The sequence below is a fragment of the Drosophila innubila genome, chromosome 4 (genome assembly GCF_004354385.1).
Source record: "Drosophila innubila isolate TH190305 chromosome 4, UK_Dinn_1.0, whole genome shotgun sequence".
Taxonomy (NCBI): Eukaryota; Metazoa; Arthropoda; class Insecta; order Diptera; family Drosophilidae; genus Drosophila; species Drosophila innubila.
Genome location: NC_047625.1, coordinates 331,200 through 356,443, shown reverse-complemented (window position 1 = coordinate 356,443; position 25,244 = coordinate 331,200). Strand labels below are relative to the sequence as shown.

General features: G+C 33.7%; 2 protein-coding genes and 1 pseudogene across 3 annotated transcripts; 2 read left to right on the top strand and 1 right to left on the bottom strand.

The window, feature by feature from the left end:
* The first annotated feature begins 1,073 nt into the window (after positions 1–1,073).
* Positions 1,074–8,800, top strand: LOC117783558 (metabotropic glutamate receptor-like). Its single transcript, XM_034621043.1, has 8 exons — positions 1,074–1,592; positions 1,825–2,555; positions 2,877–3,136; positions 3,217–3,323; positions 3,867–3,992; positions 4,061–4,580; positions 5,069–5,364; positions 8,073–8,800. The coding sequence occupies exons 1-8, from the start codon at positions 1,074–1,076 to the stop codon at positions 8,496–8,498; spliced, it is 2,985 nt and encodes a 994-aa protein (XP_034476934.1). The 3' UTR covers positions 8,499–8,800.
* A 4,842-nt stretch (positions 8,801–13,642) lies between these two features.
* On the top strand, positions 13,643–14,511 carry LOC117783472 (annotated as a pseudogene).
* Positions 14,512–17,398: 2,887 nt separating this feature from the next.
* LOC117779528 (uncharacterized protein DDB_G0283357) lies at positions 17,399–23,484 on the bottom strand. 2 transcript variants are annotated; one of them, XM_034615793.1, is made up of 9 exons: positions 23,470–23,484; positions 23,166–23,243; positions 20,967–22,530; positions 20,751–20,895; positions 20,037–20,624; positions 19,091–19,336; positions 18,589–19,026; positions 17,948–18,250; positions 17,399–17,884 (listed from the first exon to the last, which is right to left on the bottom strand). In XM_034615793.1, exons 2-9 carry the CDS (start codon positions 23,195–23,197, stop codon positions 17,631–17,633), a joined length of 3,570 nt encoding a protein of 1,189 aa, XP_034471684.1. In that variant the 5' UTR covers positions 23,198–23,243; positions 23,470–23,484; the 3' UTR covers positions 17,399–17,630. The 2 variants fall into 2 exon arrangements, with proteins under 2 accessions (XP_034471684.1, XP_034471753.1); XM_034615862.1 differs by lacking the exons at positions 19,091–19,336; positions 20,037–20,624; positions 20,751–20,895; positions 23,470–23,484 and having other exon boundaries at positions 18,589–18,882; positions 21,623–22,530.
* Positions 23,485–25,244: the final 1,760 nt, after the last annotated feature.

Genomic DNA, 25,244 nt, shown 5'->3' with positions numbered 1-25,244 from the left:
ATTAATGCAGTTGTTGCTGTATATGTATGTGTGTTAAGTTAATCACATCGCCACTAACAAATTGAGCAAGTCTTTTGTATGCATGTATGTATGTGTCGCTAAATAAGTATGTTTGTATCCTACACTGCAATTCCTTGACATTTCATGTCCAGACCAACACAGTCAAATAATTCTTTTGACAAAGATAAAAAGAAACAAAATCGAATACTTTTTTGTTAGATTAGTACAACACATTTGATCTTGTTATTATTTAATGTAGTAACGTTTTAAAAAAAATAAAATAATCAAAACAAATAAATAAGAAATGTAGCAATTTTCGAAGCACTATTTAAATGTTTAAATTACATATAAATTTAATTTAAAATCTATATGCATGAAAACAGTAAAAATTAAATATTATAAATGCAATATTTTCATATCGTCTAAGATACTTATGGCCAAGTTCTTGCAGCGAAGTTTTTTCTGGGACGACACACACACACATGCACGAAACCAATACTCATATATATCATTGAACTTATATGCTGTTTTTTATTTTATTAATCTTATATAAATTTTAATAAAAAATTTTGATAAAAATCATCGAATAATTTATGTTTAAAACATTGAAATGGTTGCGATCAATGCTCAAAAAATAAAATTTAAACTAAAATTTAGAGATTTTTTTTAAAAAATTTAAATAATGTAATTTTATATAAAAGTAAATATAAATTTAAAACTGTGAGGTTAAAAGCATATTAAATAATACTAGTGTAAAACTATTGGAATTAATAGTAAAAAAATTCAATTTAGTTTTAAAATTCATAATATGTATATATTTTTTTTATATTATTTATTTTTAGTTTATATCAACATCAACTAGCAATTTGTATTTTAATATTTATATTTTAAAATTATAGTGGTTTTGATTTATTTTTAAAAAATGAGCTTAAAATTAAAGTTTAAAAATATATTATGCTTGTACTTCAGATGTTTCGAAATGATCATGAAGAGGAAAGAGGAAAAATATCGATCGACAACGAGTTGAATATTGTGTGAAAAGTTTTCAAGCTTTTTAATTGATCAATTCAATAATGTGGGAAGTGTGGGAAAGAAGATCCTTTCGGAGTGAAAGCTTAATTCCTGTAGCCATTTTGGCTGTGGTCTTTACATTGTGCAGCTATTTACCAGATGCAGCTAATGGCAGCCGATCGCAGACACAGGATACAGTGTCAGTGTCCTTGCCAGGCGATATAATACTGGGTGGATTGTTTCCGGTTCATGAGAAGGGCGAGGGTGTATCACCGTGCGGTCCCAAGGTCTATAATCGGGGAGTTCAACGCCTGGAAGCAATGCTCTACGCCATTGATCGTGTTAACAATGATACAAATCTACTGCCAGGCATTACGATAGGCGTACATATACTAGATACATGCTCTAGAGACACATATGCTCTAAATCAATCGCTACAATTTGTCCGTGCATCGCTGAACAATCTGGATACGTCCATCTTTGAATGCTCGGACTCTTCCAGTCCCCATTTGCGAAGGAACACGTCATCGGGTCCTGTGTTTGGTGTCATCGGTGGATCGTACAGTTCGGTGTCATTGCAGGTCAGTTATCATCCCGGAATGGCTATAGTTGAGATTCCGTTACTTATTTCACAATAAATATAAAAGTACTTTATAAAAATTACTATCTAATAAAAACTACTGCATACTTTTGGGCGCTTTTATTGCCTTAATCAGCTATTACTGCCGTTCTACCTGTCCGGTCTTGCTGCGATTAAGTGGGATTATTTTTGAATAGCTCTAGGACATTTAAAAAAATGCTATTTGTTTTCAGGTTGCAAATCTATTACGTCTTTTTCACATACCTCAAATATCGCCAGCATCAACGGCTAAAACGCTATCGGACAAATCGCGCTTTGATTTATTTGCGAGAACGGTGCCACCAGATACATTCCAGTCGGTTGCCTTGGTGGACATTATCAAGAACTTTAACTGGTCCTACGTCTCCACAATCCACTCGGAGGGATCCTATGGCGAATATGGCATCGAGGCCTTTCACAAGGAGGCAACCGAGCGTCATGTTTGCATTGCCGCCGCCGAGAAAGTGCCGAGTGCAGCGGATGATAAAGTCTTTGACTCGATTATCAGTAAGCTATTGAAGAAACCGAACGCTCGTGGAGTCGTACTCTTCACACGCGCCGAAGACGCCCGACGAATTCTTCTGGCGGCCAAACGGGCTAATCTCTCGCAACCATTGCATTGGGTAGCCAGCGATGGATGGGGCAAACAGCAGAAGCTTCTCGAAGGATTGGAGGATATTGCCGAGGGTGCCATTACTGTTGAGTTGCAGTCGGAGATTATTGAAGACTTTGATCGGTACATGGTGCAATTAACTCCTCGCTCCAATCAACGCAATCCCTGGTTCGCGGAATTCTGGGAAGATACCTTTAATTGTGCCCTAACCGCTAGCTCCGAAAAGTTCAAGCCCACAAGTCCGATAAATTCAACAAGCGATAAACAAAAAATACTATGCGACGATCGGCTAAGGCTATCGGAGAAAGTTGGGTAAGTCAGGAATACATCACTTTAATTTCTTGTAAGGTTTGATTTCCTAAAACTCTTATGAAATACTGAAACAAATTATCTACTTTTGTGTCTCTCTCTATTTTAACAGTAATTTTATTATCATCATATATATTTTATTTTTTAGATTTTCCGATAAGTAATCATTTTTTAAGGTTTGATTTTCTTGAATTCTTATGAATACTGCAAAATTAACCTGAAAGAAATCTTCTACTTATGTTTCCTTCTCTCTGTTTCAACATAAATATTATATTTATCTTATACATTTATCTATATATTTTTCCTTCGAAAAATCTATAACAGATATGAACAAGAATCAAAGACGCAATTCGTTGTGGACGCAGTCTATGCATTTGCTCATGCCCTTCACAACCTGCATAATGATCTGTGCACACAGAGTGATCAAAATGAGGGACATGGACAGGGACAACAGAAACATCAGCATAGTGAATCTGTTTGGTATCGGAAGCCGGTCGATAGCCACTCTCAGGCATGTCCAGATATGGCTAGTTATGATGGCAAGGACTTTTACAACAACTACTTGTTAAACGTCTCATTTATTGGTACAGTTAACTATAAACAACACCCCTTATTTACTGCTATTTCGTTCCGATAACAACACAACATTTCGATAACTTTTCAGATCTGGCTGGCAGTGAGGTTAAGTTTGATCGCCAAGGGGATGGCTTGGCCAGATATGATATATTGAATTATCAACGGCTCGACAACTCTTCTGTATATCAGTATAAGGTAGGTGACAAACTTATGACAGTTTAAATATGGTAAAGAAGTGTCAAGGGGAAAAAATATGGAAAAAATGGACACGGAATGAAAGAAATAAATTTCAATTTTGATGCAGAACTGAATTAGAGGTCAAAACAATATAAAATTGACATTTCGGAAGGAAATCGGTTGAGATTTGACAAAGTTATAAAGGTTTGAGGTTCTGAAATAGTGTTTAAGGGAAAGATTGGAGAAAATGGACAGTGACCAAATCCATGTAAAAAATTGACAGTGAAGTTAAAAATATTATACTTTCCAATTTTGATGGAGCATCAAAATTGAGGTCAACAATATAAAATTGACATTCCGGAAGGAAATCGGTCAAGAGTTGACAAAGTTATGACAGTTTGAAGCTCTGAAAAAATTGACAGTGAAGGCAAAAATATTATATTTTTTAGTTTTGATGCAGAATCAAAATAAAGATCAAAAAAATATAAAATTGACATTCCAAAAAGAAATCAGTCAAGATTTGACAAAGTTATGACGGTTTGAAGCTTGTTTGTTTCGCAGGTGATCGGTAAATGGTTTAATAGGCTTGAGCTCAATTTGGAGACTGTTGTATGGAACAAGGAACAGGAATTGCCGACCTCGGCATGTTCACTTCCCTGTAATGCTGGCATGATCAAAAAGCAACAGGTGGGTTTTGAACAATATTAAATTGTTTCTTTCTAAAAATCATATATTATTAATTTATCAATTTGCAGGGGGACACCTGTTGTTGGATCTGTGACAGTTGTGAGGCGTATGAGTATGTCTTTGATGAGTTCACCTGCAAGGATTGCGGTCCGGGTTTCTGGCCCTATCCGGACAAGCTATCCTGCTTTGCTTTAAACATCCAGTATATGCGTTGGAATTCCCTCTTTGCTATCATTCCTATGGTTATTGCCGTAATCGGCATAACGATGACCATTATTGTAATCGTGCTATTTGCCAGAAATCACGATACTCCCCTCGTTCGGGCATCTGGTCGTGAGCTGAGCTATACTCTTCTTTTTGGCATTCTCGTCTGTTACTGCAACACGTTTGCCTTAATCGCAAAGCCGACAATCGGCTCCTGTGTCCTTCAGAGGTTCGGTATAGGAGTCGGCTTTTCTATTATTTACAGCGCTCTTCTCACGAAAACAAATCGCATCTCTCGTATCTTTCACTCGGCATCCAAGTCGGCACAACGACTGAAGTATATATCTCCCCAGTCACAAGTGGTTATTACAACCTCACTGATCGGTACGTAAATTTCATGGTTTATCTATTTTTATAATGAAAAAAAATCGGTATTTTGGTAAAATTTTAAACAACCCATAATTAATAAAAATTTAAATTCAGCATTAATTGAGAAGTCAAATTCTGTTTAAAAAGACATTACTTATTAAAATTTGTTGAGATTTGACAAAGTTTTGAGAGTTCAAAGTTTTAAAAAAAATGGACAAGTGTATTAAAAAAATAGATAATTTGAGAAAAATTTAGAAAATCATAATTAAAAAAGACTTAAATGCAGCATTAATTTAGAAGTCAAATACTGTTGAAAAAGACAAAGTTGTCCAAAGTTCTAAGTTGCTCAAATATTTACAATGGAAAAAATTTAAAAAAAATGGGTTTTTTTAAAATTAAATGAAAAAAATGGGTAGTTCTAGGAAAGTTTTAAATAACCCATAATTAAAAATTGTTATTATATCTATATCTACATCTACATCTATTTATGTATATATCAATAGCAATACAAATTTTGATCACCATGATTTGGATGATTGTCGAGCCGCCAGGAACTCGATTTTATTATCCCGATCGCGCCGAGGTGATATTAAAGTGCAAAATACAGGATATGTCCTTTCTGTTCTCCCAATTGTACAACATGATACTCATTACAATTTGCACAGTGTATGCTATAAAAACGCGCAAAATACCCGAAAATTTCAACGAATCTAAATTTATTGGATTTACCATGTATACTACCTGTATAATTTGGTTAGCATTTGTACCAATTTACTTTGGTACCGGCAATTCCTATGAAGTGAGTAACAATATACTATTAAATTACAATAAAATAAAAATTATATATTTGTATATATTATATTATAATATCCCTAGACTATTTCACTTTTTTTTATCTTTTTATTTTTAAATTTGCATTTTACAGATAGGTTAGGTTAGGTTAGAGCGGCTGTTAATTTTCGACTCACTTAGGCCACAGCTGGGCGCATTGTGGTACCGCGGTAGGGTTCCCTACTACCTTTGTGGTGATATGATAATCAATATGGTGTCCAGTTTGATAGCTGGATAAATTTAGCTATTTTACGCGGGGTAATGGAGGCAAGTTCACCTAGAGGGGTTATCCCAGGGTGCGAAGTCTTCTACTACTCAGCGCGGGACAGGAGCAGAAGAAATGTTCCGGTGGTTCCATTTCTTCTCGTCCCTACAGCTCCTGCAGAAGTCGTTGTATGGGGCGTTCAGCCGTGTGGCATGGATGCCTACCAGACAGTGCCCTGTTAGAGCCCTTACTACGGCAGAACAGTCTGTTCTGCTTAGTTTGCATAGGATTTTAGAACGAGTTTTGTTCAAGAGGCCAGATTTCCCCTTGCAACACGACAGTGGGGCGTGCTTTGCCATACATTTTCGCTTTCACGTACAGATTGAGCTAGGAGTTGTAGCTTGCAGGTCGCCAAGGGCATACACGTATTCTCCTTGTCAGGAAGGAGGTGTACTGTTGTATCTTGCCTCCGCTATACAGCTTCCTGTAATGTCTTGATGCCCTGGTACCCATATTAAGGTAATGTCGAAATGCTTAGCCATCTCATGTAGAGATTTGCGGCAGTTTGAAACTGAGGAAGAGTTAGTTGTGGTCGATTCTATAGACTTGATAGCTGCCTGGCTATCTCTGTATATGTTAATACGGCCCGAATTGCCTTGAGATTCCCGTAGGACATTTAAGGCTTCATTTATAGCCAGGATTTCGGCTTGGAAAACGCTGCAATGATCAGGTAGCCTAAAAGAAACTTTTATATTTAGCTCCTGAGATTGTTCAACTTTAAGCCATCTGTGTAGAAGGATAAGGTCCCAGAGTGTCCTGGAGTATGTGTTAACCATTCCTCCCTGCGCGAAGTGGTGGTTTGAAAGGGAGTTTCAACATACTCTGTTGGCCTACAGTGCCCTGTGGAGCTCTCTACCTAAGAGTTAGAGTCTCTCAGTCGGACTGCTGTCGGGGTGGAGATAATTTTGCTTACTTGCCTGTATTGGCTGTATGTTAAGGACGGCGTCTAGAGCTTAACCCGGTGTTGTGTTAAGAGCACCTGTGATGCAGATTTCGGCCATCCGTTGAATTTTGTTAAGTTGCTTGGCGATGGACTGCTTTGTTAAAGCGGGCCACCACACTGCGATACCACATAGCAAAATCGGTCTGACTATTGCTATGTATAGCCAATGGACAATGTATGGCGACATGCCCCATTTCAGGCCAATTGCTTTCCTGCAAGTGTACAGTGCGATTTTTGCCTTCCTACATCTTTCTTGTTTGTTAATTTTACAGTCCAGCTTCCTGTCCAGAATTAATCCCAAGTATCTGTCGCTTTCGCTAAAGGAGAGAACGGAGTCTTTTATTCTTGGGGGTATTAGAGATGGGATTTTGTACTCCCAGGCCACACTTGTCGGCTCAGGTCACCAGTTTTTGTAGCTTGACCGAAATCAAGTCGAATAGTGTTTGAGGAAATTTTCCTGTGAAAACAAGAGCTACTTCGTCCGCGTAGGCAACGACAGCCTTCCCCCTCCATGTCACGTAGCAGGCTGTTGACTACTAGGTTCCATAGAAGAGGAGATAGAACCACTCCTTGAGGTGGTCCCCTACTGACGAACCTGGTGAGTGTTGAAGAGCCAAGTGTGGACGTAACGACCCTGCATGTAAGCAACTGGTCGATTAGTCCCACTAGCCGGCTTTCAATCCCCAATCGACAACGGAATGCATACCGGTTTCCGTCGATTTGACTTTGGGTATGAATACGATTTTAAAGATTCGCCATGGCTCAGAGATATGGCCAGTTTTGAGAACCTCTAAAAAGATGGATTGTAGCCAGTTTATGGCAATGTCTCCCGCTTGCTGTAATTGGGCAGGAAAGATGCCATCTGGACCAGGTGATTTGTACGGCTTGAAGCTGTTTATAGCCCAAGTAATGTTGCGTCTGCTGAGAAGAGAGGGTCTGATTGGCATCTCAGTTGGGGTTTGGTATCTACACTGATTGGTTGCTTTGCAGCCCGAAAAGTGTTTTATTAAGAGTACGTCCCGTGATTTTTCGCCTGGCGTAGTCCAGATGTCATCTCTTTTTTGAGGTAACCTAGTGTGGGAGCTGATTTTGATCAAATCTTCCTCAACCTGGCCGCATCAGGTGTTGATTCTATGTCAGAGCAGAAAGCTCTCCATGAAACTCTTTTGGCTTGTCGTGTCGCCTTTTTGTATATTGAAAGTAGTTTGTAGTTGAGCCAACATTCTTCTGTGTTAGAATATTTAACTTGTAATGTATTGGTTTCTTAAATTTTATTTTGAATATAAGAGAATTTTTAAAGAATTTTAACTAATATATACATCTAAAATTTATACTTTCTCTCTATTCAATTTTTTATTTAAATTTAACGTATATTAATGCAAACTTTTATTTTAACTGAATAATAAAAATGTAAAGACAGGTATCAAATCTAAATCTAAATCTATATATATTTGTACTTTATCAATAGATCCAAATAACAACACTGTGCATCTCAATTAGCTTAAGTGCTTCCGTGGCATTGGTCTGCCTTTATTCACCCAAGGTTTATATCCTTGTCTTCCATCCGGATAAGAATGTGCGAAAATTAACAATGAACAGCACGGTATATCGACGATCGGGCACTACGGCAGGCGGACAAGGACAGGGACAGGGAATACCAACGAGTTCCGGATATAGCCGTACTCCACTTGGTACCACAGCTGGAACAGGAACCGGTGCAGGTGCAGGTACAAGCACAGGTGTGGGTGCTGCTACAATAGCTGCATCTTCTCAGAACTGTAGTCAAAACAGTCCTAGTCCCGATCTGGACTATAATCAAACAGCTGTTATTCATAAGGATGAAGGAGGAGGAGGATGGAATGGTGCCCAAACAACAACTGACAAATGTGAATGAGCGATAGAAATTGAAGAATCGAATCGAAAGCTATTAAATCGTGTAGCTAAGACTAACCACTAACTATTAATTAGCCCATAATGATCCATGAAAAAGGGAGTAAATATTTATGCTCCTTAGTGCTTAAGCAAGTAATATATATAGTACATATACACGTATTAATATACAAGTATATATGCATATATACATTCACAGCTTTATCTCCATCAGAAATTATCAAATAAAAATGTTGATCTGTGTATTTAGTCAAACTAGTTATTACCTACATACATTAATGGCATTAGATCAGTTTGCATAGTAATTAATATACCATGTTAAATAATTAAAAAATATTAATTGAATATTATTATTATTATTATTATTGAGCACTTCCGAACAACAACAATTGTATATATAAATTATTCCTTTCAGTTACTTTGAGTGATTGTCATTGTTATACACTCTCAATCAATATTCATATAATTATTTAAAGTTTATTTCGTTTTGGGTGACAACAGTTAGTTGTTTAGTTATATATACCCTACATAATATTCAATATGAGTGGAGAGCAAATATATATCAAAATAGCCCATGAAAAATTAAATAAAGATTACTGGCTTATAGTGTGTGCTGATTGATTTAGAGATTTTCAGAAATTTAGGACAATTAAAGATCTGTTCAGTAAAGTTTAAAATGACTGTGCAATATCGAAATAAGTGATTTATTTAATTTCAAGAATTATTTGCATATACATATAATCTTTATGTGTGGTGTAAATGCACTTTAATCGAAATAGATATCGAATATTTAACATTATATAAGTAGAAACTATTAGCAACTTTTTAAATTGTCGATGGAGATAGGGGGATATAGACAGAAATAAATCTTGAGTTGCTTTAACATTTCTAAACAAGTAATAAACAAAGCATTATTCGTTAGATTATATGCTTGTAAATCCAACTGTTTGTACTATTCTCTACTATACTCCAATTTTTTTAGAACATACATATTTTATCCCACCTACCAACTGTCTAATTTTAAAAATTTAATACAGATAACTGCACATATTACGTAGATAAATGTTCAAACTACTCAAATACTAATGAGGTAAATCAATGTTATTTCCAATTTAGAATCAAAGCATTATTCATTCCGAAGGAATAAAAAAATAAAAATCTCACAATTCATTAACAGTATCATATTCATAATGTCTTAGTGATCAATCAACCCCTAAAGATAAGTTAATAAAATTATTAAAGTTGTGTTTTAAAATTGTCTGTCTTCGGATAAGGATGGTCAAATTAGAGTTACAATTAATCAGAATCATAAAATAAATACAACAAAAAAGAAACCATATTCCGGAATATTTAAAAAAGTAATAAAACTAATATACTATTTAGACCAATGTTAAGTTCGGTTTTAAGTACGAAAATGTTTTTTAAACTTAATTATTTGACTCGTTTTTTTATTCGCTTCATTTAAAATTGTTTATTTTGTTTTATGTACAGAAAAAATGTGTTTTTTACAGATTGTGTTGTACGATTATTTATTTGAAAAGTTTTGAGTTTTAATATATTAAAGTTGTTACGAAACTATCAGAGTGTACAGAAATATGCAAATATTTGCGATAATTGTGAAATTGATTTGTTGCAACTAATGCACAAATAAACTGAACTTAATTCGTTGAAAACAAAGAAATTACAGGAATACTTCTGTTTGAATCATTCAACCATTCATTTCATCTAATTCATTTATTAATTTGCATTTGCATTTGAAGCTGGACTCTGGATTAGACTCATTCGTAGAGTGTTCATTTCAATTCAATTGAGCACTGTGGCTGAGGAATGTTGAATATTTCGCTCAAATTCTTCCAGGGTAAGCGCTTGGTTCACATTTAAGAGAGGCAATTTACCAGCAGATGCTCTGGCAAGCAATTCTGGGGAAAACCATTGCGATCATCTCTATCTCTATGGTAGTTCATCGACGGACTGAGTCGATTGTTAATGGTTTTGATTAAACCAGCCGACTCGCTGCCTTCGGGGCCACCTAGTTGATTAAATAAAATACGTTAATTAACTAAATATAAAGAAAACATTACATTCTTAGTACCTGTAGTTGAATTAATCGGCATGTTAGTTTGACGGTATAGTTCGCCATGAATCAAACGGTGTCTCGGCTGTTGTTGTTGCAAATAATGATGATGTTGCATTTGAGATATCCCCTCGTTATATGCAACATTCTGAAGAAGAATATTGGTTTCGCTATTCAATGCTTCAGTAGGTTGCAGTTGGCTCTTAAGTCTTTGTTGATGTATTTGCTGCAAGTCGTTATTTGACATTGTCAGTGGGTTGATTTGTTGTTGTTGTTGTTGTTGTTGCAAACCAGAGTTAAGAGTGCCTTTCAGAACTGGAAAAATTGGCTTTGATTTCGAATTTTTTTAAAAGTAATATTCATAAATAATGCAAAAATATTTAATTAAAAATGATTTGTAATTTTTTTTAAGCATCTTTTCAATTGATTAACTTCATTACATTACTTTCCTGCTAACATTAATTACCTCTCTTTGGTTTTAAAATTTTTAAATTTTATTATTATTATTATCCGACGAAATTCAAATAGGAAATAGATTATAATTATATGTTACCAAAGGACTTTGCTTTATGCGAAGTCGGCGTGTTTCCAGTTTGCCATTTGATCTGTTGACCACCTCGTGACTGTGGTAAATGTGGCAAAAATTTTGGTGAATTTTGTGGACTGTTCGCATTTAATTGATTCTGCATTGCATAGTTGGCACCCAAAATTATTCTGGGTTGTAAATTAATGCCTGCAGATGTTACCGATGAATCATTCATCATATTGTGTAAATTTGATAGTTTTGCATCATATTGTTGCTTTTGACGATATTGTTGATGCTGTTCTTATGTTTTCCAATTTTGATGGAGCATCAAAATAGAGGTCAACAATATAAAATTGACATTCCGGAAGGAAATCGGTCAAGAGTTGACAAAGTTATGACAGCTTGAAGTTCTGAAAAAATGCATAAGGGAAAATATGGAGAAAATGGACAGTGACCAAGTCCATGGAAAAAATTGACAGTGAAGTAAAAAATACCCACAAAAAAAACCTCTACACGAGGTAAAAGTCTAGTGACGAATGCAATTTCTAGCCCCAAAATTTCTGATATCCAATTTTGTGGCGAACAAAATTCAGTTTAATCTAAAAATTTTAAATAAAAATATAAATTATTAAAAAAAAAATCGAAAATTTGCATTCGGCACTGCGCAAAAAGTAATTTTTATGTACAAAGAAGCTCACCCTTTTTGCTCACAGTGCACAATGCAAATTTGCGATTTTTTTTTTAAATAATTTTTATTTAAAATTTTTAGATTAAACTGAATTTTGTTCGTCACAAAATTGGATATCAGAAATTTTGGGGCTAGAAATTGCATTCGTCACTAAACTTTTACCTCGTGTAGAGGTTTTTTTTGTGGGATATCAGAAATTTTTTCAATTGCTTTTGCTTTTGACATCGTAACTTTATCATTAATGCAGGCAAATAGTAAAATATATAAATTTAGTTGTTAAACGTATTTGATTTTTTAAAAAAAATTTTTCTTTAATTATAAAGAAAAACTAGGGGGCTTCGCCCCCTGCTTGCTTTGCACGCGTTGCTACAGCCGAGCATACTCTACTATCGGAGACCCCGTACTTACTATGAAAAAAAAAGTTTTTTATACAAAGACTTTAATTTCGCCCGATCGGTGCTAAGACAGCTATATGATTTAGTGGTTCGATTAGAACCAACTTTGGTCAGAATATATAAGTCTAATTTAAATGCATATTCTATTAGTTTGGTGACGATATGTCGTAAAACAAAAAAGTTTTTCATACTAAGACTTAATATTGGGCCGATTGGCTAAATGATATAGTGGTCCGATAAGAACTAACTTCGGTCAGGATTTTTAAAACTGACTTAAATGCAAATGCTTTCAATTTGGTTAAAATATCTCACTCAACAAACAAGTTTTCATACTAAAACCTAATTTTGACCCGATCGGCCATATGGCAGCTATATGATATAGTAGTCCGATTTGAACCAACTTTGGTCAGGATATATAAAACCAAGTTAAATGCATATTGTATCAGTTTGGTTGAGATATCTCATAAAACCAAAAAGTTTTTCGTACTAAAACATGATTTTCGACCGATAGAAAAGTGTATTTATTCACTTAACAGGTAATATCTTCCAAACCCATCAACCAAAATTTATGTTTCATATACCAAAAAACGCGAAATTGTACGTATTAGAACATAATAACAGAAATCGTTAGAGCCGCTTTGTCAAAAATCGACAAAATGTAAGCTTAAAAACATTATATCACCTGTAAAATGTTACCTGAATACTTTAGAAAAAAAGTTTTAAGGTACGCATAAAAGCCCTCAACCACACTTTTCTAATGATATATAGAACATATCTGTAAGTTCTATGGTTTGGAAACTTAATTTTTAGCGGGATTAAGCGTTTTCCCGCTAAACTAGCGGGAAATTGAAAAAGTCGTAAAACAAACATTTCTAGATTTTCAAAGAGGAATAAATCCCCATCATTACATCTAAGCTTTTTTAGCGCTTTGATACAAACAGACAAACAGACAAACAAAGAAACTAACTTTTCATTTGATTTTGAGAAGTCCACAAAAAATTTCAAATTTAAATAATTTTACCAAAAAGCCCCAACGGCTCCAAAAGCTGCGATCATACAAATTTTTTCCCTCTTACTTACACCCCCGTATCTCATGACCCAGGTGAACTTAAAAAAAAAAATTTAGTATGCCATTTTGTAAGTTAGGACTAAACCTTTCAATCGATATATAACTTGATCTGATCGGACAGTCGTAGCAAATTTTCCAACTTAGCTGTATATATTGTTAGTCGCCTTTCGCACCCTACGTGCTGCTTTCGTCACTAACGCGAACTGCCGTCCGCAGTGATAGTCGCCTTTCGCACCCTACGTGCTGCTTTCGTCTCTAACGCGAACTGCCGTCCGCAGTGATTATTCCAATTTTGATGCAGCATCAAAATATAGGTCAAAACAATATATAATTGACATTCCGGAAGGAAATCGGTCAAGAGTTGACAAAGTTATGGAAGTTTGAAGTTCTGGAAAAATGCATAAGGGAAAGTATGGAGAAAATGGACAGTGAATTCAAAAATATTATATTTTTTAATTTTGATGCAGAATCAAAATAGAGATCAAAACAATATAAAATTGATATTCCGGAAAAAATCGGTCTAGATCGCAGCTGATCGGTAAATGGTTTAATAGTCTTGAACTCAATTTGGAAACTGTTGTGTGGAAAAAGGAACAGGAATTGCCGACCTTGGTATGTTCATTTCCCTGTAATGCTGGCATGATCAAAAACTAACAGGTGAGATTTGAGTAAAAATTGTTAAATGTTTCTTTCTAAAAATCATTTATATTAATTTATCAACTTGCAGGGAGACACCTGTTGTTGGATCTATGACAGTTGTGAGCCGTATGAGTATGTCTTTTATGAGTTCACCTGCAAGGATTGCGGTCCGGGTTTCTGGCCCTATCCAGACAAGCTATCCTACTTTGCTCTAAACATCCAGTATATGCGTTGGAATTCCCTCTTTGATATCATTCCTATGTTATCGCCGTAATCGGGCATCTGGTCGTAAGCTGAGCTATACTCTCCTTTTTGGCATTCTCGTCTGTTACTGCAATACGTTTGCCTTACTCGCAAAGCCGACAATTGGCTCCTGTGTCCTTCAGAGGTTCGGTATAGGAGTCAGCTTTTCTATTATTTACATTTACAGCGCTCTTCTCACGAAAACAAATCGCATATCTCGTATCTTTTACTCGGCATCCAAGTCGGCACAACGACTGAAGTATATATCTCCCCAGTCTCAAGTGGTTATTACAACCTCACTGATCGGTACGTAAATTTCATTGTTTATCTATTTGTATGATGAAAAAAATCGGTATTTTAGGAAAATTTTAAACAACCCATAACAAATACAAATTTAAATTCAGCATTAATTGAGAAGTCAAATACTGTTTAAAAAGACATTACTTATTAAAATTTGTTGAGATTTGACAAAGTTTTGAGAGTTCAAAGTTTTCAAAAAATGCAGCATTAATTTAGAAGTCAAATACAAAGTTGTCCAAAGTTCAAAGTTGTTCAAATATTTACAATGGAAAAAATTTTTAAAAAATGGGTAATTTTAAAATTAAATGAAAAAAATGGGTAGATCTAGGAAAGTTTTAAATAACCCATAATTAAAAATTGTTATTATATCTATATCTACATCTATTTATATATATATCAATAGCAATACAAAATTTGATCACCATGATTTGGATGATTGTCGAGCCGCCAGGAACTCGATTTTATTATCCCGATCGCGCCGAGGTGATATTAAAGTGCAAAATACAGGATATGTCCTTTCTGTTCTCCCAATTGTACAACATGATACTCATTACAATTTGCACAGTGTATGCTATAAAAACGCGCAAAATACCCGAAAATTTCAACGAATCTAAATTTATTGGATTTACCATGTATACTACCTGTATAATTTGGTTAGCATTTGTACCAATTTACTTTGGTACCGGCAATTCCTATGAAGTGAGTAACAATATACTATTAAATTACAATAAAATAAAAATTATATATTTGTATATTTTATATTATACAAGATAGCCGATAAATTCCCTAGACTACATCACTTTTATTTATCTTTTTAGTTTTAAATTTGCATTTTTGAATATTAGAGAATTTTAAGTTAATATATATCTAAAATTTATATTTTCTCTCTATTCAATTTTATATTTAAATTTATCGTATATAAATTCAAACTTTTATTTTAACTGAATAATAAAAATGTAAAGACAGGTATCAATTTTAAATCTATATTTATATATATTAGTACTTTATCAATAGATCCAAATAACAACACTGTGCATCTCAGTTAGCTTAAGTGCTTCCGTGGCATTGGTCTGCCTTTACTCCCCCAAGGCTTATATCCTTGTCTTCCATACGGATAAGAATGTGCGAAAATTAACAATGAACAGCACAGGGACAGGGAATACCAACGAGTTCCGGATAAAGCCGTACTCCACTTGGGACCGCAGCTGGAACAGGAACCGGTGCAGGTGCAGGTACAAGCACAGGTGTTGGTACTGCTACAATAGCTGCATCTGCTCAGAACTGTGGTCAAAACACTCCCAGGCCCGACCTGGACCATAATCAAACAGCTGTTATTCATAAGGATGAAGGAGGAGGGGGATGGAATTGTGCCCAAACAACAACTGACAAATGTGAATGAGCGATAGAAATTGAAGAATCTAATCGAAAGCTATTAAATCGTGTAGCTAAGACTAACCACTAACTATTAATTAGCCCATAATGATCCATGAAAAAGGGAGTAAATATTTATGCTCCTTAGTGCTTAAGCAAGTAATATATATAGTACATATACACGTATTAATATACAAGTATATATGCATATATACATTCACAGCTTTATCTCCATCAGAAATTATCAAATAAAAATGTTGATCTGTGTATTTAGTCAAACTAGTTATTACCTACATACATTAATGGCATTAGATCAGTTTGCATAGTAATTAATATACCATGTTAAATCATTAAAAAATATTAATTGAATATTATTATTATTATTATTATTGAGCACTTCCGAACAACAACAATTGTATATATAAATTATTCCTTTCAGTTACTTTGAGTGATTGTCATTGTTATACACTCTCAATCAATATTCATATAATTATTTAAAGTTTATTTCGTTTTGGGTGACAACAGTTAGTTGTTTAGTTATATATACCCTACATAATATTCAATATGAGTGGAGAGCAAATATATATCAAAATAGCCCATGAAAAATTAAATAAAGATTACTGGCTTATAGTGTGTGCTGATTGATTTAGAGATTTTCAGAAATTTAGGACAATTAAAGATCTGTTCAGTAAAGTTTAAAATGACTGTGCAATATCGAAATAAGTGATTTATTTAATTTCAAGAATTATTTGCATATACATATAATCTTTATGTGTGGTGTAAATGCACTTTAATCGAAATAGATATCGAATATTTAACATTATATAAGTAGAAACTATTAGCAACTTTTTAAATTGTCGATGAAGATAGGGGGATATAGACAGAAATAAATCTTGAGTTGCTTTAACATTTCTAAACAAGTAATAAACAAAGCATTATCCGTTAGATTATATGCTTGTAAATCCAACTGTTTGTACTATTCTCTACTATACTCCAATTTTTTTAGAACATACATATTTTATCCCACCTACCAACTGTCTAATTTTAAAAATTTAATACAGATAACTGCACATATTACGTAGGTAAAAATGTTCAAACTACTCAAATACTAATGAGGTAAATCAATGTTATTTCCAATTTAGAATCAAAGCATTATTCATTCCGAAGGAATAAAAAAATAAAAATCTCACAATTCATTAACAGTATCATATTCATAATGTCTTAGTGATCAATCAACCCCTAAAGATAAGTTAATAAAATTATTAAAGTTGTGTTTTAAAATTGTCTGTCTTCGGATAAGGATGGTCAAATTAGAGTTACAATTAATCAGAATCATAAAATAAATACAACAAAAAAGAAACCATATTCTGGAATATTTAAAAAAGTAATAAAACTAATATACTATTTAGACCAATGTTAAATTCGGTTTTAAGTACGAAAATGTTTTTTAACCTTAATTATTTGACTCGTTTTTTTATTCGTTTCATTTAAAATTGTTTATTTTGTTTTATGTACAGAAAAAATGTGTTTTTTACAATACAATCAACTACGATTATTTATTTGAAAAGTTTTGAGTTTTAATATATTAAAGTTGTTACGAAACTATCAGAGTGTACAGAAATATGCAAATATTTGCGATAACTGTGAAATTGATTTGTTGCAACTAATGCACAAATGAACTGAACTTAATTCGTTGAAAACAAAGAAATTACAGGAATACTTCTGTTTGAATCATTCAACCATTCATTTCATCTAATTCATTTAATTAATTTGCATTTGCATTTGAAGCTGGACTCTGGATCAGACTCATTCGTAGAGTGTTCATTTCAATTCAATTGAGCACTGTGGCTGAGGAATGTTGAATATTTCGCTCAAATTCTTCCAGGCTAAGCGCTTGGTTCACATTTAAGAGAGGCAATTTACCAGCAGATGCTCTGGCAAGCAATTCTGGGGAAAACCATTGCGACAATTGGTTTGTTGTAGGCGATAAGCGATCATCTCTATCTCTATGGTAGTTCATCGACGGACTGAGTCGATTGTTAATGGTTTTGATTAAACCAGCCGACTCGCTGCCTTCGGGGCCACCTAGTTGATTAAATAAAATACATTAATTAACTAAATATAAGGAAAACATTACATTCTTAGTACCTGTAGTTGAATTAATCGGCATGTTAGTTTGACGGTGTAGTTCGCCATGAATCAAACGGTGTCTCGGCTGTTGTTGTTGCAAATAATGATGATGTTGCATTTGAGATATCCCCTCGTTATATGCAACATTCTGAAGAAGAATATTGGTTTCGCTATTCAATGCTTCAGTAGGTTGCAGTTGGCTCTTAAGTCTTTGTTGATGTATTTGCTGCAAGTCGTTATTTGACATTGTCAGTGGGTTGATTTGTTGTTGTTGTTGTTGTTGCAAACCAGAGTTAAGAGTGCCTTTCAGAATTGGACGTCCTGAAAATGTAAAATAAATAAAAGTATCTTAATCGGCTTGCAATACTTAAAACAACAAAAAAGACAAATAATATAATATTAGGAAAATTGGCTTTGATTTCGAATTCTTTTAAAAGTAATATTCATATTTAATGCAAAAATATTTAATTAAAAATGTTATGTAATTTTTTTTAAACATCTTTTCAATTCAATAACTTAATTACATAAATTTCCTTCTAACATTAATTACCTCTCTTTTTTTTTATAATTTCCCAATATTGTTTTTGAAATATTTTCTTAATATTATTATTATTATTTGACGAAATTCAAATAGGAAATAGATTATAATTATATGTTACCAAAGGACTTTGCTCCATGCGAAGTCGGCATGTTTCCAGTTGGCCATTTGATCTGTTGACCACCTCGTGACTGTGGTAAATGTGGTAACAATTTTGGTGAAATTTGTGGACTGTTCACACTTAATTGATTCTGCATTGCATAGTTGCCACCCAAAATCATTCTGGGTTGCAAATTAATGCCTGCAGATATTACCGATGAATCATTCATCATATTGTGTACATTTGATAGTTTTGCATGATATTGTTGCTGTTGGTTATATTGTTGTTGCTGTTGTTGTGGTTGCTGTTGTGGTTGTTGCTGCTGATTGTTGTGCAAAAAAGTTGTTTCTTTATCAGCCGTCATTTTTCTTAACACTGATGTGGGAGTAAACGCCAACGGTGTTGGTGAATTACTGTGCCTTAGATTCTGATGTTGGTTAGCAACATTTGGGAACAAATCTACAAATATAACAAAATGGATAATTTAATTTTTAATTGTATTTAATTTAATTTATATACATACCTTCAGATACATTGGAGCCAATATTTTTGTTAAACGGATAATGTTTTACAGCATGCGGATGATTTAAATCATTTGGATAGGCTAATTGTTTTTGTTGTTGCTGTTGTTGTTGTACATTCGCATTTCGTCCAGAATGGGAACATTCATATAGAACTGTTGCAATTATCTCCCTAGATTGAGCTGATGTGCTCGGATTATTCAATTCTTTTTCTAAAAATTCAAAAGAAACGTCTCCTCGGACAACACCTGCAAAATTAAAATGCAAATATATAATTAAAATAGGTTAAATTCTATGTAGCATACAAATAGATACACTTTTCTGTGGGCTAATAAATATATCTATAATATATTTACCCATTATTAAATTGAAATCAATAGTTTTATAGATACGATCTTTTTTTTATTTAAATAAGCAAATTTTTGTTGGTAATAACCAAACCAATAATGATTTTTTTGTCTAACTATTAGTTTCTTATTTAAATATTTGATCGTAATGTTAACACATCAGCTGTTACCTTGGATAATCGCTACCAATTAATATTATTAACTTAAATATTTATATTTTTAATATAGAAAGAAGTAAATCTACCCAGACAATAAATTGTTTGTTTTTTTTTTATTAAAAAATTATTATTATTTTTATTTATATTCTATAAATCCGAAAAAATTATATTTTTTTATTATTAATATTTTTGAACTTTAACTTATAGATCGGAAAAAAAATATTAATGATTTTTGTGCAATTTTACCCATATAACGCCTACAATAACAGTTATAAACGAATTAAATAGATGACTTTTTTTAAATAAAATTGAGAACCTATTGTTTTTTTTTAATTAAAAAAAAATTTTTTTATAACTGTTATGACAAATGCAATAAAAATTAAATACTTCATAAATAATTATTAGTTTCGAATATATACAATATCATTATCAAAAAGACTTACTTTGAAACAAGTGTTGAACCTCTATTCGTTTCTGCGATTGTTGCTGCTGCAAGGATAAAGGTGCAGGTCCAGGTCCAGATACATTCGGATCATGAAGACTCGGTATGAGTGCGGGATGCAACTGATTGTGAAGAAACGCTTCATTATGCCTATTATATGGCATTGAGTCATTTTTGACAGCACGCTGTTGTTGTTGTTGATATGATTGTAAATCATCCTTTTTCACTTGCGAATCCTGTTGGATTCCAGCTCGAGCCATGTGCTGTTGTTGTTGTTGTAAACGATAATCATGAGGATAAGGAGCATTAGGAACAGGTCCACTGTGTACCGCTGAAACATTCGTCAGATATGGCGACTCATTGGCTGCGTGAGCATTATTATGATTCTGATTCTGATTCTGGGAGCCAAGTTGTTGCAATAGTCTCTTAAAAGCTTCAGTATCTCGATCTCGGGTAACAGGTTTCTCAGCCTGCTCAGCATCTCTCTGAATCTGATTCTGAATCGGCTGAAGTATGTTTGCCATTGTATATTCAGGACGTAAATCCACTTTTGTCATTTGTGCTTCTAAGTCCTTTACACTAGGCATTCCTGAAAATAATGTCAATTAGAGCAATGAACTTTTTAAAATAAATAATGAATGTCTCTAACTTGACTTCTCACTGAGATATATTAATCTTAGTCTTATGTTTATGTTAGACAATCAATATTACTTACCATGTTTACCCTGGGAAGACTCTCCTATAGTCGAAGAGTCTCCAAATGATAATATCTCATTGTTATTTGCTGGCTCTTTGGGTCCAAACCATCGGCTGAATCTCGATTTCCCAGCAACTTCACCTTGAACCTCAACATCACTGCCCTGCAATCGAAAAATATATATATATAGAGAGAGAAAAAGAGAGAAATGTTTGGATTAATTTGTATACAAACCATAAGTGTATGATCCATTGGGTCCATGTTAAGAAAGGCGTCAAAATTGAACTCAAGTTCAGATTTGGAAATATGATTATTATCGCTATTTTTTTGTTGTTGTTTATTAGCAGATGTCGTTGTAGTTGTAATGCTTGATGACTCTGTAGTCTCATCAGAAGAATCCCTTTTGTAATTATTCGAATTCGAGTTCGAATTTGAATTGATTCGATTTAAGCTGGCAATACTACTGCTTCTTGATGCAGTAGTTGTGATTTCCTTCGACTTGGACTTTGAATCTACATTGTCGTTGGGTTTTAAGGCTGTTTGCGAGTCAGCCTCATCGGACAGATCATCGAAGCCATGCAAATCGATTGTTTCATGCTGGGATGTTGGTCCAGCACTGAACCATTCGGGTTCGTGTGCATCATGTATTTGGTATAAGTTACGCTTGCCTCGATTTTGATGAATCGAAGAATCACCAAAATTGAATTTATCCTTATTGTATGCTCGGCGTCCACCTCCTCCACCATGAACACTCTTTTTGTTATGCTGATCATGTTGATCTCGCTCTCGACTCGTTCGTTCGTTGAGACGTCGATCACGATCCAGATTGGGATTTGGATCATTTGATCTGTCGCTATGCTTTCCACTAAATGTTCGCTGTCGTTGAGAATGTTGCTGCTGTTGTTGTTGCTGCTGCTGTTGTTGTTGTTGGTTAGTAATACAACCATTTAGTGGTCTGTCTTTATCAAGATTCATTACATTGGAAGAGTCTGTTGTCCAATTATCATTTCGAGGCAAGAGTCGTCCACTACCAATACGTCTCTCCTGACTGACTGACTGTCCTGACTGACGTCCAGATTGGAATGTAGGTGATGCTGATAATGCCAACGATTGTTCATTGTCCTGACCGCTGTTGTTGTATGAGGACTTCTCAGTACGCTCCCATTCGCTGCCATGATTTCGTACTGGAGAGCCCAATAGATTACTAGAGTGATTTTTCAGATCTTGTGTTGTTGTGTTGCCATCTTTTAATTTTGTTATATCATTATTATCAATTTGTGATTCATTTGATTCGTTTCCTCCTCCAGTTGCAATTACGAAACGTCGCTTTGCAAATGCCGGCATTAAATGCGATGACGAAATACTCCGATGATCTATATTGGACGATTTATATGATGATGTATTCATATTTATACTCATATTCCCCGGCCCCATTAATGTTAATCCCATCTGACCGTCGTCTCCTCCTCCTCCACCGATTTGATCGCTCGAACTAAAGCGTTGATAATAATTGTGAGCTCTTTCTCGGTTTCTCAGAGCTCGTCTCGAACTAAGTAAACCATTTGAACCAGCTAGATTTGAGTTGTCCCTATTGTCCCGGTCCCTGTCTCTGTCAGGAGACAAACTAGATTTATTTCCGTAGATATTATTATTACTGTTGCTGTTGTTGCTTAAATTCGATGGAAGTCCATTGATTTTCCAGAAATTTAATGTATGCAGCTCCGCTTGATTAGCACAGTTTGGACGTTGCCGGGAACTTCCTTCGTATCTTAGGGATAGCAGATCCGCCCGTGAGTATCTGAATAATTAGAAATATATGCAGATGTATAAAAAAATACAAAGATACGTGAATCTCTGAATACGAGAAATATATGCAATACAAATATAAAAAGATACAAAGATATAAAAGATACAAATGCATCTAACTTCAATTGCAATATATTTGTAATATAAAATGAAGAATTTTTACTGTTTTCTTTCAATTGCAATGAATGTTATAACTTAATTCAATTTTTATTTATATTTTTAATATTAAAATTAAAAAAATTCTTTTTTATTTATTTAAATCGTTTATTTGTAATTAAACTTTTGAAATAAAGTGTTTGTATTTGCTTGTCAGGTATTTTCAATAAAAGATATTTTAGTAAAATAATTTATAATTTATACCTAACCATTTTTTTTAAATTTATTAACTTAAGTAACATAGTTTAAATTACTTGGAGTTTATAATTTTTTCATACAGCCATTTAAGTAATTGTTTTGCCAAAAAAAAAAAATCGATTAACACATATATTATTTATACTTATACAATTATTTAAATCTTACTCTTTATTATTTTTACATATAAAAAAAACTGTCTTTATTTTTTGCAAAATAAAATATGGGAACTTGTAACGTTGGCAAATATGTAGATATGTATACTTGTTTCCTTACCTGGCTTTATCTTTATCTTTAGCATTATCCATTTTGCACTTTCATTTGCTGTCGGCGTCGTCCTATTTTCTGCGTATTCTAAAACAAATTTTAATATGTGCAAGCACACACACACAAGCATATATGTACATATGTATGTATGAACAGATTTAATACTCATTTATGCATATGTACATATATATTTTGCAATATTTTTTGATAGTTTAATCTGCACAAAAAGACTAAAATTTTCTTTAATACTCAATTATATTAAATGCGGTATAGTTTACACAGTAATTAAAATATTTAAAACACAATTATTTACAAGCGCTCATTCATTGTTGTTTTGTCTCTATTGCTTTTATATCCACACGCATATGTACATATGTATGTATGCATGTATATATGCATATATATGGACAAAGAAATTCTGACTTCAAGCGTTATTGCTTACATGTTTTTTCACTTGTTGCCCACTCGCACTTGTTTAGTTTATATACATTTATTCATTTATATATATATGTATACTTATACCTTTAATATGTGTGAAAGTATTTATTTTTTCGTAAAATAATCACTTTATTACTTATTAGGGATGGGTTTTGATACGGCGATAACGATACTGTGCTTCTTGAAATATCGTATAATATCGATAGAAATTTGTTTGCAATGACATATTTTTGGGTGATATTTATATCAATATCGATTTAATTGTGCGATATTAAAACCTGATCATATATTACAGTAGTGGGATTCCTGAAACAGATTCGGATTTGGTTTCGATTTGGCTTAAGCATATCTGAATCAACCACAAATAGGGGGTGATTTATGATGAATTTATCAGTAAAAATTAGATTGGGGACTCACTTGGTTTATTTTTAAAAAATCATTGAAATTTTCATACAAGATTAAATTTAGCATGGTATTGTGTAATTTGTCACTACTTTGTCCGTTTACCAACACTACTTTTGTAAGCGAATTTGGGTAAATACCTAATTTTGACTCGCCCGATTTCTAGCCGTTTTCCAACAATATATATAACGGAATCGTGCAGAAAGCTTTAATTTTTATGAAATGTCGTGCACAGGTTGTGATGTTACTGCGAGCCAGTTTCTTAGACTCATTAAAAGTGAGTTGTTAGACTTCTTGCGGAGTCACAACGTAATACTCAGTGAAAAGTTGAAGTTTAAACATGTCACGGATAGGATCCATGAGGGGTTTATGGCCATTGGAAGGCTTTACAACCCTTCCAAAGAGGTGGTCATTCATGAATATGTCCATTTAGATGAGCTGAGTTGATAAGGTGAGAAAAAAGCGCCGCAGGCAAAAATTTGTTTAAAAAAAATCGCGCGATTTTTTTTAAAAAAATTTTTGCTTACGGCCCATATATTTCACATCCTCATGGGAAAACGATGATGACGATTTTGACGCTGATGACGCAGAAGCTGCAGATGATATATTTTAAAAAGAAATATGCGGTTAACTAATTAAATATTTTTTTACGGCAACATTTAAACACCAGTACGAAGTAGTGTTGGTAAACAACTATAAATCGCGTCAAAATTAGGTACTTAACCAGATTCGCTTACAAAAGTAGTGTTGGTAAACGGACAAAGTAGTGACAAATTACACAATACAACCATGCAAAATTTAATTTTGTATGAAAATTTCAAAGATTTTTTAAAAATAAACCAAGTGAGTCCCCAATCTAATTTTTACTGATAAATTCATCATAAATCGCCCCCTATTTGTGGATTTTTTTTTTTTTTTTTGAGATGAGAACCGTATAATAGATAATTACCAAATTTTTATATTAAACTGAATTTTGTTCGTCATAAAATTGGATATCAGAAATTTCGGGGCCAAAAATTGCTTTCGTCACTAGACTTTTACCTTGCGTAGATGTTTTTTTTGTGGGATATCAGAAGTTTTTTCAATTGCTTTTGCTTTTGACATTGTAACTTTATCATTAATGCAGGCAAAAACAAGGGGTTTCCCCTGCTCGCTTCGCTCGCCTACTGGCTCGCTTGCTCGCGGTGAGGTGCGGCTACAGTCGAGCACGCTGACAGTAGGATACCCTGAGCCCATGTACTTTTTTAT